This window comes from Aythya marila (assembly GCF_965140915.1).
Source record: "Aythya marila genome assembly, chromosome: 7".
Lineage (NCBI taxonomy): Eukaryota > Metazoa > Chordata > Aves > Anseriformes > Anatidae > Aythya > Aythya marila.
In genome coordinates, this window is record NC_139048.1 from 11432471 (window position 1) to 11445492 (window position 13022).

The 13022-nt window shown below is 38.7% G+C and overlaps 1 protein-coding gene across 3 annotated transcripts in view; it reads left to right on the plus strand.

Moving 5' to 3' along the window:
• Positions 1-13022, plus strand: part of SORCS1 (sortilin related VPS10 domain containing receptor 1) — a 286519-nt gene that overhangs the window by 241462 nt on the left and 32035 nt on the right. For all 3 annotated transcript variants that reach the window (XM_082765411.1, XM_082765413.1, XM_082765412.1), the window contains exons 17-18: positions 4637-4750; positions 5759-5930. In XM_082765411.1, coding sequence (XP_082621537.1) covers positions 4637-4750; positions 5759-5930 — 286 coding nt within the window. The remainder of the gene's footprint in view (positions 1-4636; positions 4751-5758; positions 5931-13022) is intronic.

The window sequence follows — 13022 nt, forward strand, 5'->3', positions numbered from 1 at the left end:
TTCAGGCAGGGAGAAGCCCCTTTGCTGGCTGTGCTTGTTTTTACAATCTTGAAATAAACTGGGCAGATTTATTTATTTTTATTAATATTAATAGTTACAGGATCTGGACTTGTATACAGAATGCACGAGTATAACAATCCCTGTCCCAATCAGTGTAGTCTGGACACTGAATTTTTATAGAGAAAAATTTGTTATCTAAATTTTTCAGAGCATGGAGTTAAAAGAAAAAAAAAAAAAAAAAAAAAAAAAAAAGTATATACCTGTGTGATCAGGTAATGTTTAAAAAAATAAAAAAAAAATAAAAAAAAAAAAAAGAAAAGTGTTATTCTTGTTAATTCTGTGAGTGTTGTCTTATCATTTCAGGAAAAAAAAAAAAAGTCATAATGGACATAAAGATTTTCTAATTTTTTTTTTCTCCTAGTAATGTCATAGTACTCAAAGTTCATTTCAACTCTGCATTCAGCCCACAGTAGTTCTTTCTCAGAGAAAAGGGCACATTGGTTTATTGTTTTACACAGCAGAAAAACTGAGTGACACTGGAAATGACTGTAGTTCCTCCAGCCTTGGAAGCCTGAGCTCTTCTGACATTAAACATCTCTTGTCATGGCCTAGGTCCAAAAGTAGCTGGAGCCAGAGCTGATCCGGCAGAGAGCTGGTGCTCAGTGCCTGGGCTGCAGCTGACAGCAAGAGGGCAATAGCGCTTCAGGAATAGGGGGCTGTGGGAACACACAGGAAAACCCTCCTCAAATCCGTCCTAGCAACGACCTGGAAACGAGATTGTCCTTCTTCATTTAATTGATTTGAGTAAATGGATGACACCGTTACTTGTGTGTTATTAAAGCATTAATTTACCCGCTTTCCTTCCATTGTGTTCCTTCCTGCCGTCTGAATGTTATTACGGCAATATCTCTCCAGTAGAAATACTTCCCAGACACAGATGGAAATCTTTAGTGGTACTCATCCTTTAGCTACCTGTCCCCCAGGTCCTTTAATAGAAACTTTGAGTTAAGTGTCGCTCTGTCAGCCCTCCCTTGGAACCCACTGCCATTAATACTGAGGGCTTCTCCTATCAGTATACCTATATCTTACACCTCCATGGGAAGTGCCAGTCTGTTCACACTGGTGCTGGTGACTTCAAACAACTAAAGAGGGGCAAAGGAGCAGCTGAGGATCAAGTATACTTATTTCACTGATGATATTCACAAGGCTCATGCAGGTGCCAGTTCTAAAATGTACATACATTTACATCCTAAAACGAACTAAATTTGCTTTATCGTTCTGGTAGGCTTATTTAACTAATGAATAGTAATTTTGAGTTAACCCTTAGTTCATTTTGAATGGTTGTGGAAAATGCAGAGTCACTATGCAAAGTCTATGATGAATCTCTGCATCTTTAGGGGCCTAGACACCTTCCAGGCCTGGTTTTACTGGAAAGACTCTGGGGATCTCAGATTCTCTATTAACATAAGCTGTTGTGGCCTGTTCTGAACACTGCGATGCAGGTATAACCATATGTTTTCCTGGGTCCGTCATTCAAGCTGTCACTGAATCCATCCTTCTCTGAGATAAATCTCAGTTCATATCCTGTACTACTGTGAAGCAGATACAACTCTCTTTAACACAAATTTACATTTATACTATAGTTCATTATTAGACAATCATAGTAAGCTAATAAAATGCTGGTAAGACTTCACCAGATCTGTGGCCACAGTTAATTATTTGTACAAGAGCTTTTGGAATCTACAGAACAAAGGCAACTTTAATCCCAGGTACCTAGATTCTGCCCTATTTGAAGTCTGAAAAGTTTGCAAAGCAGAAAGTACAAAACCACAAGTACCATTTTCAGTTTCTGGCATGTCTGACCTTAAGGTGAAACTGTTAATATTAAGCAAATCCTGTGCTTACGTGTTAAGTCATCTCCTGAGTCTCAGAAGGTATGAACAAGGCAATCACTTGTCTGACTTACCTGATTATGTCTATACCTTAAAAATGGTGGAATTTTAATATCATATTGATTTACAGTTCTTCCATGACAGTATGTTTGTCAGGTCTGTATTCAAGCTAGTTCCTTAGGGGACTTCTTTTTCCTTTGATTGTTACTTGCGTTGATAATGATCTTAAATGTACTTTGATCAGGGTTATAGAATTGACTGAGATTGAATGAGTATTTGTCTTTAATTACACAGAAGGATGTGTCATCCTACTTGACTAGGACAAATAGGATTCCAGTTTAAACCAGTAAAAGTGGCCAGTGTAAAAACATTTTAATCAAGAGCTAGGCAATAGGCTGTTTCATACTGATAAAACAAGCCATGCAGGTAAATGGCTCTGCTTTTATTTTGATAGGTACATTATCTGTTTCACCTGAATTCCTTTCAGGCAGGCAGAAAATATCATCAATATATGCAAATTCCAATTCCCAGGTACCTGGCAATGACTCGGCTAGCTGATTGCAGTCTAAAGCTGATGCCTTTCCTGTTTCCAGATTTTGCTATACTGGCTCGTGCTATGGCAATCCAATTGATGCTAATGCTTGTTGATTGCTACAAAGCCCGTTGTGCCAAATTGTAGGCAGCAATTTGTTGTCAGCATCAGTGTTCTGCATGCACCAGCCTGTAGCCAAGGAATTCATTAGATTCCAAGATTGCGGAGGTGAACGGGGGGCTGCTGCATCTGTAGAGAGATACGGAACAGCAATTCGTGTCATTTACTGGGATGATATTTCTGTAGGACTTTAATGAGCCAGACGATTTGCAAGCCTGGAAATAACACTGTGAAACTTCTGTGCTTAGAACTATTTCTGTTGTGGAAAATCCTATAATTTTATTCTCTTGACTTTGAGAAATATGATCCAAGTATAGTCAAACCTAGTTAACTCAAGCTTCCCTTGCCCAGATTTGTGGGTACTAACAGGAAGCAAAATTATAGCATGAGTATAGACAAGTGTGTAGTTAGAAATCACAGACTTGATACTCTGTATTAAATTGGACTATGGGTACTGATCCTCTCTGCAGCAGATTTTACTGTATTGTTTTGTTTTGTTTTCACCTAACTGATTGCAGAACATTGTGTGTGTACAATGTTACAGCTTTTTAATTAGACTGACACATGCTAACTTAGGAATATAGCACTGCAGTGTTGACAAATGAATTACAAAAATACAAGAGTCCCACTTGTATGTAAATATTTGTTTTCTCTAAGCAAATCAGAATGGTGTTATTCTTCATTATAAAGTGTTTCCACAGTCATAGTGCTTTTAATCCAACAAGGATGATTAGAGGAGCACATGGCAGTGGGAGAATAGGCTGGCTGATGCTTCCAAAGCAATTAAACAACATTCAATCACTAACATCTGAGTAAATAGATTCATGAAAATTCAATCACAAAAACTGAGGAAAAAAACATTTAGGTCATCTAGTTCATTGCTGTTTCCTAGAGCATGTTCTCAATTACTTGTAGCTATCCCAAGCAACACAGCTGCCAAAATGTTCTTTTGGAACAATTGTGCAGTCCAACGGGTGTTCAAGAGTGTTCCCAAGAGATGTGCTGCTTTAGTTTTCTTTTTGTTTAATGCCACCTTTTTAATTTTTCTGGTTTTAGATTACCTCAAAACATTTTTCTTTCCTGATTCAGAAGAAAAGATTGCAGGCATGAATAAAAATCAGTGACAAAATTCCTCTCATTGTCCAGCTTTCGATAACAACCCAGAGATCTTAAAATTGTTTAAAAGCAACTCATTAATTTTATTTAAACCATCATGTTTTGGCCCAGCAAGAAAAGACATTTGGGAAAAGAAAAAAAAAAGGCTTCATAATTTTAAATATTTTTGTTCTTGTTAATATTATTCTACATGTATTATTGATCACACTGTTGATCAGCATTGGTTGCTGATTTTCCACCCAAACAGAACAGAATACTGTTTAAAGAGTTTATTTCATTTGTTTATTTGTTTCACAAATACGGAACTAAAAATGAACAATTTTTATAGTGTCTTTATTTGGAATCAAAAACAGTTGGAATTGTTTATTTTTAGTGGAACTGAAGCTAATTTATTCATAGCTAAACCCAACTTGCAACAAAAGATTCCAGTTTGACTCATTGTTTCTGACACTTGGTTTTTGGTAGCATTTCCTCTTCCAAACCAAAATAGAAATGAAAATTGCAGCCATTACCAAATACTTCTGTTAAAGCCTTCATTCAGCTCTCTCAGAGCTGTAATTTTTCCTGTACAGCTAATGTGATATAGTTTTCAAATACAATGAATTGTTTAGCACTTCAGGTTTCTAAGATACAACTGAGACAGCAGTGATTGAATTTGGTGATCTCTGGCTTTTATTATATTTGGGTCTAGAGCTGAGCATGAGAAATACTGTTAGACTGTGGAGGGATAACAGATAAAGAAGTAGCTCATGAACTCCCTGAATAAAACAATGGTCTGTTTCTGCTTGTTTGTGCTCATTAGAGGAATTTTTTTCTCATTAGAAGAATTAGTTGTTTTATCAGTAAAAAATCAGAAACACTAGGAAGAAACAGATTGACAAAAATCAAGACTTGAATCCATAGTAGTGAGCATGAACTAATACCTGTGTTTATTCTTTTTTATTTTTTAATGTGATTTTCTTTAATGTTAAAACAGTGATTATGGATATGAACGTCACAGCAATGGGCAGTGTTTACCAGCGTTTTGGTATAATCCATCTTCTTTGTCAAAAGACTGCAGTGTTGGACAGAGTTATCTCAACAGCACTGGGTAAGTGGCACAGAAGGTGTTTTTTTAGGTAGACGAGCAACACAGATTTCAACCTGATAACAGGTACTGACAGTATTTTCTATAGGTGACTCAAAGCTGGGTGAAGCCCTGGGGACCTCTTTATTGAGTTTGTTAGGGTGCACGTTCTGGCCCTCCAGATTGCCATCATGTATTGTCCAGACCTTTCTATGAAAAATGATGCCATAAAGAAACCTGAGTGGAAAATGTAAGGCAAAGGCCAGATCACTAAATCTCTGAAAAGTCTCCTCTTAAAATCATGTGGGATCAGGTGAGGCAGAAAGGGTGGAAAATAATTTAGAGGACTGATGTGTAAACTGATGTATAAGTGAAAAGAAACAATAGATGGGCAGCTACTCCAAATGCTGATTGTTCTTTGGCTTTCTTGGAAGTCAATAAAGATATATTATATATTAGAAGACTGACCTTAAGCTGCATTTCTCATGCAAGTGATAAAACAAAGGAATCCAAGCTGCTTTGACATTTTGTACATAGATATAGTTTAGATAGATATAATTTGCTTTTTTTCTTCAACTTTGTAATTTCTGTTGCTCTGGAGAGTTACATCTTGAGTGAGAGATGTCTCACAGCTGATGAGAAGTGAATAGTTTTATGATGTGAGAAAATCTTCTTAACTACACCTAAAAATATAATAACAGAATACAATTCCATACTGTATGTGCATATTACTTATTTATAACTTTATAGTTATTTAACTTATAACCTAGATCATCATATAAATCTATATTTTATGCGATCTATGTAGTATGTGATATATAGATGTGCTACATATCATATGCTATTAACAACATAATTATTTACTTGTATATTAGGTACACAGGGATTGCTTGGCTGAGAGGCAACAATAAAAAGTTGTCTTCCAACCTCCCTAGTCTAAAGAAACCTTGAAAATGGCTCCCTGTTTCCAGTTAACCCTGTTAACCCCTACCTCCTTGCATCTTGCAGAGATTTCTCTCTTTACCTTTGCAGGTACCGGAAAGTTGTTTCTAATAACTGCACGGATGGTGTGAGAGAACAGTACACAGCAAAACCACAACAATGTCCTGGCAAAGCCCCCCATGGACTTCGCATAATCACCACTGATGGCAAATTGACAGCTGAGCAAGGACATAATGTCACTTTCCTGGTGCAGCTGGAAGAGGTAGGCTCTATTTTTGTTACATCCCAAGCCTCATGGCTGCATTTCAGTCTGATTCATGCCAGACAAAGTTTGTAAAGTGGTGAAGAGGTGAACCAAGAGGGTGTGAGATAAAGTCAGCTCCATGATGTAGCTGTGGCAAAGTATACTCTAAAAGGTAACAGATGACGTATGAATACATGTACAGTGAGACTGAAAGTCTATCCTGTGCAAAGGGTAATTGGGAGAAGTTGATAAAAACTGGGAACTGGCCTTGCCTGGGAATTTCACAGTAGGACTGGAGAGCAGGCCAGTTATATGCTATAATACAAAGGAGAATAAACTATGGTTCTAGGAGCGTAATTGTTTATACACTACATTATTTACCAAATTAGCTATTTCAGTGACAAAAATCACAGCACTTACCAGAAAAGTTAAACAACCCAGCAAACGAGCAACTGTCCTGCCATAAAACAGTGTCAAATTTATAGAATCACAAAACAGCTGAGGTTGGAAAGGATCTCTGGAGTTTGTATAGTCCAGCCCTGTTTCTCAAAAGGAAATTTCTGTCCCTTGCAAACAAAGCAGAGGTATCACAAAACAAGAACTTGCCATTTTCTGTTTAGTTCTGCCTTGCACTGGTATGGAACATAGTATAATCTAGGATATTTAACATTCACCCAATCTGTCCCACCTGTTATTGCTGAAGAGAAGGCGTCAGACATGTTACAAAAGGCTGGATATGTGTGTATGCATGTGTCATTTTGCCCAGTGACACATGAGGAAAGTGTGTCCTAATCAACCCTTTCCCCCTGAAGTAGTGGCCAATATTTTTAAGTGCTTGCCTGTGGTGAGGAGTCCTCCTTCAGCTTTTATCGGACTCAGTAAAAAAAACAAAGAAAACCAACAACTGGTCTTTGCTTGTGTTTGTAGTCCCTTCTCATCTATGTATCTCATGTATTCATGCATCCCTCTGAGACAGTTTGTTTGAAGCCTTCAGATCTGCAGAGGTGTTCCATGCACCACAGCCTCTCAGCTCTATTTGTTCATGCCTGTGTTCCACTTGACCCACAGGACAAGGGATAGGGGGTTTAAACTAAAAGAGTGTAGATTTAGATAAGCAGATACAAATCATGGCAATAAAAAATGATGTTTACACTCACCTGTGGGAGTCAGACAGGAACCACAGCACAGGGGGGTTTCTTAGAGAATCTCCTTATGTCTGCAATGATGCTCAAGGTTGGGACTGTGGACTCTGTCATTCTGATGATGATACTATGTTAGATTGGAAAGGTTTCTCCAGGTTAGTTCTCGTATTAGTCTGGGTATAATCATCATGATAATCTTACTGAATGACAGCAGCCAGAAAGTATTAACACTTCCTTCTGTAGTTAGCAGGTGTCCCATTGCATGAAGCATTGCTGAAGTGTTTAATAAATGGAGCACTGTACTTACACTGGTAATTTTGCTCTTAAATTTCTATTGAGATAGGCAGAATAGCAACAGAATCTCTGTCACTAAATGGCAGCACAAGAGAAATCCAGGTGTTCTTTAAAGTACATTTTTCTATTGCCTCAACATAGTGCTGGTTTATAGGTTAATTCTTTGTCCTGGCCTGGACTCTATGCACAGACCAAGGGCTGGTACCTCTCACCTGTGGCACTCAACAATAGTTTTTCCTCAACATAAACGACTTGAATCCTTGCTTTATTTTTGCACAGCAATAAAAATTGAACCCAAAACAAAATGAAAACTGCAAAGACATTTTTCCTGCTCAAGTTCTTAAACCCAACATCCCTGGCATATTTTCCTGCTCCATTGTAGAAAATAAATAGAGGAGTTTTATTAAGTGGGTGTTGTTTCTGCATGCTTTCCCCATCACATGGTCATGAAGGTCTCCTGCCTGTCACAAACCCAACTGTTATTTGTGTATTTGAGTTATTGGTAGGAACATCAGACATTTGCTGTACTGCTTCAGCAGAGACACTAAAAGCAGCCGCACAACACTTTTCAGCACAATGGCTTTCAAACTTGTTTTGTCTGATTGCTCATACATCTTTGCTGAGGAAATGGATGGTAAAGACATTCAGGGCAGAACGGTTCAGGGCTTTAGCTGTTTCATTACAAATAATTCACAGAGAAACTGCCTACTCTAATTTATTTTTTATCTTGATAAAATGACAGCCAAAAGTCTTTGACATTCCAGGTCTGCTTCAGTTCTCACTTGCCAAAGTCACTCTACTGGGAGTAGATTTTGGCTTGCTTTTGCCTACTTTCTTTTGCTGTTTGATGTTTGCATTAGGTTAATATGTGAGAAAACTCATTTGTTCTAACAGTTCAAGCCATGGGCTAGAATTCAGGCCACCTGATCTCATTCCTGAACTGCACTCTGAGCTCTTTCTGTGTCACCTTGAGTAAGAAACTTAACATTTTACTTATTTGTTCCCTCATCTGAAAATAGAGCTTTCTCCTTCATGTGCTCCATGCCTTTCATTTTTATGCTGAATGCTTATAAGGCTAGAGAATTCTCTCTTACCAGGTGAATATACAAGTACAGCCCTGGATTTAATGTAGATTGCAATGGGTTTCTGTAGTGACAGTGTTAAAAAATGGTTACCCAAGGTACGTTGTGTCTTGGGTACATTCAATGAGCAAGGGGGACCCTGCTGGCATGGGGACAGTACTATTAGCATTCCCCACCGCAGCACTGTGGTTTGCTGTGATTCAGAATTCAATTCAGCTAAAGTCTCTGGAGATGAGCTTAACATTAGGATTGTTTTGCTTGTTTGTGTGCCCAAATTTAAGATGCACAACTAGGAGTACTTGAAAGCATAGGTTGTAGTTTTTCACAATATCCCAGCGTGTTCCCCCTTTTGATATCACAAGTTAGTTAGCAATGAATATGAAAATCTGAAACCTTCATCCTAACTTTAAACACACATGCTGAATCATGGCTGTTTATCTTACTAATACTAGCATGTTCCTGTTAGTAACACACAGCCAAGGATCAGTACACCCTCTCCCCCATACCACTGTCATCTGAATTATAATTGCATTTTCTGTGTTACTGATAATGACAAACTTGTTAGGAGAAATCATAGCCTTTAATGCATTTTTAAATTCACCGCTGAAATTCCATGAAAATATACAAAATTTGACCTCTCCTTCATAATGACACAAAACACCACAGTCTTCAAAAGCATCTTCAGTCATACAAGTTGAATTATTTGGCATAGTCTTGAGAGGCCGTATTTGTTTGTTCCTGTGAAGCACAAAAGATCTAGTCCTCTAGAAAAGGCTTATAGATGAGTGGTGATGGCAGAACTGACAGTCAGGATGAGAGATTTGATTAGTAGAATTAACTGTTTTGGTGTAGAAAAAGAGGTGCATGTGGAAAGCGTCAGGCTATTTGTCCTCATAAAAAAGTGAATTCTATTCAATTTTGGCTTTTTTAAAAAAAAGTTAAGAGCATCTCTGTAAGCAGGAATTTACAGATAAAAACATGATTTTCTGTATTTGATCAAGTTGAACATAAATACATTTTAAAATTAATCATATGCTTACACGGATATAGACCAAAGGTATCCCATGCACAGATGCTCAGTTGCAATGGAAATGTTTGATGGATGTTTTATGATGGTGACAGGAACATGCCACAGTGGGAAGAAAGTTTGACGTAAAGAAAACACAAAACAGAGTTTGAAAACATTAATTCATGAAGACAATCCAACAACAGTGGTGTCCTGCCTCTTGCAGAAGATAATTAAATCCATTTTCAACATCTGTAAGGAAGAGGTACAAGTTGATGCATAATTGAAGACTTAAAAATTAAATCTGAAACATGGGTACCGAAATTAGAAACCTTGAACTGTGTTTCATAGTTTTAATACTTCAATTTATATACAAAGACTGGAATTTAATAAGGAAGATTCATGATTACAACCTTCTGGGCAAGATTCAGACAGTGTTTGAGAGAGAATCCTGATAGATGGGTGGGAATGAGCCCTAACCTCAGATACACCAAAATACCCAGGGCTGCATAAAAGCAATCAAAATGTAACAATATTGTTGTGAACTAGATAGGCTGTTTCTTGGCATACCCTGAGGCAGAAAGCTTCGCAGAGTTTGTTGGAAGCATATAGGTCTTGTGTATGCTTTACTGTTTTGGCAAGATACAGGGAAAATGTGCATTTGGCTTTGGGGGAGGGTGAGGGTTGTGTTTATGATTAGAAATTCCCTAGGTGTTTAATGAGAAAATCCCTTAGAAAATAGTAAATTTCCAATTTATATTTTACTATCAAATGTTCTGTAGGTAAAAGGCATAAGATGGGGTCTTGGGAAAATTGTTTTTAATTCCCAGGGCTTTTTCACAGGTCACAAGGAGCACTCGTGCTTGAAGTTCAGCATACGCTTATGTCTTTGGCTGGACTAAAGTCTTTATCAAGATTGCAGTGTAGTTCTTCAGGTATATCCAACATTGTTCATACTGCAACATATTATAAATGAAATACTGTATATTTTACCTAATACAAAGTAAGATGAAATCCACTAAAATTACTTTTATTTCTCTAGCTATTGTAATTGGTTGCTGCCTAGCTTAGTGTGATTAAAGTACAGGAGCTGAATGCAGAGATACCACCACAAGCAGCCAACTTGGCAAATTTTTCCCTTGATGCCTAAGAGCCCTGGCATTAAAGCCCTCTTACAGCACAGGCCAGAGAGGCTGACCAAAGACAACTCAGTGCTGATTGCATCCAAGTGCTTTGCTGTGGCTGCAGAAATAATGCGGTGAGTTTTATGTCCACCTTAATCAGGCTAAAAGCTTTAGGAAACCCTATCACAGAGCACTGGATTTGTCAAAATGATGAGAAGTCAGAAAAAGCAACAGGAGAGATTTTAGTAAGAGATATGTATATGCATCAATCTTTTGGAAAACAAAACCTCTCTTGGTAAGATAGCCACTTGCAAATGGCTCTCTAGAGCTGCCTGAGACACAGACAGCTGGGGTTGATGTAGATCAGGTGTAGGATGTACTGAAATGTTTTGATTTGGGCTTACCTGCTTTATCCTCTGTCTTGTGCCCATGTTCTCTCCTGGCACAGATAAAACATTATTAAAAAATCAAAACCACAGTCTCTTTGTTTTCCTGACTTTTTTCTTCCCCTTTCTAAGCTAGAATTTTAAATGTCAGCCTTTCAAAATGTGGCATTTTCAGAGAAGTGTTATAGCCTGGATCTTACTGAATGGAAAATGTTTTTTTCCAGTTCAAAGAGTTTTAAAACAAAACAGGAAAGGCCAAGACAAATGAAAAAGACTGGGGGAACAGCAGCTGAAGTTCTTCTTCAATTAGTTTTTTCAGATGTCCCTGTCAGCATCTTTTCTCCCTAGGGAATTAGGAAGAAAATTTGAAATCTAAATCCTCCATGTGTTGGAAATGGTTCCCTTCTGTGGCAGCACCTGTAGACACTATGGCTTTTACGGCAATAGAGAAAATGGAGATGAGATAAAACACTCTTTGGGGCATGAATTTTGACACTTGCAGAAACAGGGCTGTTCTAACATTGAATCAGCCTGTTCATGTTCCTCTGCTACCTCAAATATTCAGGGGAATGTACATTGTCCTGAAATACATCTCAGCTGCATGAACTCAAATATACTCAGAGATGATAAAGCCAGCAGGGTCACAACAGTGGTGTGGTTTAACCATGCAGACTGCTTTGTCCCAACAATATGGCTTTACTGAATAATTGTTCTACTTAAAGATATCATCTCTTTTTAGTAAAACAAACAACAACAAGAAGAAAGAGTAAAGCCCTAGCGATGGGATTAACAGAACTGGAAGAGGGTATTTAGAGAACTCTGTCTTTGGTCTCAGTGAAGCACCATGCTTGAGGGAATATATTTCCCCTTTGACCAGGGGTTCAGAGCAGAGGAACTCATGCATGCTCACCTTTCTTTGTGGATGCATATCCCATCTGATACCTGATTGTTGGCTCGGTCGAACAGGACATCAAGTCAAGATACCCCAGAACACTGCATCTTACTTGAAACTTTGCAGAGTCTCTTTCAAATAACTCACTTCACCAAGGGGCTTAACTTCAGAAACTTATTTAAGATCAACCCAGGGGCAACCTGGGTCTGGCTTAACACATGAGGTCCCCATGTTCTTTTTTGTTTGATTGCTTGTTTTTCTGCCAGCATATTCAATTTGGCCTTCTCCCTAGTGACTCAGCATCTCAGGGTTCTTTTGCCCTTACTGGTGCTCTCAGAAGGAGGACAGGGAGCTGCTGTCTTTACCTTCAAGACTCTGTACAGAAACAGCATAACATATCTGTAGGAAGCCCCAGGCATGTAACTCTGTCATGGGATGCCTTTCCCTCCACACATTCAGCCTGGGATCCTCCAAAGCAGAGCAATACTTTTATTTCTGTCTCATCATTTTGGAAGCAACTGAGCTTCCAGCAGGGTGCCAGGGTAGTGTAATGACTGCCGCTTTAACCTCTACAGAGCATCTGGGACAATTTATCTCTCTTGTTATCCCCAGGTATAGCTTTTCTCCCCCTGCTTTCCAATCAGCCAGGCCTCCACCATTTCTGACTTCACAACAAGTGATAAAAAGACCGAGGAAACATGCTGAATGGAGGCAGTTCTGTCACAGTTCCCTCACACACACACACACATTTCCTTTTCCAATGTGGAAACCTGCCTGATGCCAACCATTTACACAGGTACCTTTCATTCCAGCTGGGCATCCAGAGGACTGTCTTGGTGGAGTTGAGGGGGGGAAGGAAACCAAATCAAAGTAAATTGAATATCCTTTCAGCCAGTTTTATGAACTGCCCTCAGCTATTAATTTAGCAGTGTTCTTCCAGACAGTGGCAGCTGCTCCAGCACCGGCCTGTGGAGGAAGCTGCTCCATGGCAACAGGCAGCAAGCGTGAGCTTACCCGCGTGAGCATCATGCAGAGCCACTGAGGGGCACTTTCAAATGGAGCAGGAATGCTTAAAATTGTGACAAGATACCGCATCTCCCCTGAAAGGGAGAAGATCCATAGCAGCCACTGTTGCTATACAGGTCAGTGTAAGCTGTGCAGCGATTTTGCTGTCAGAAGCTGCC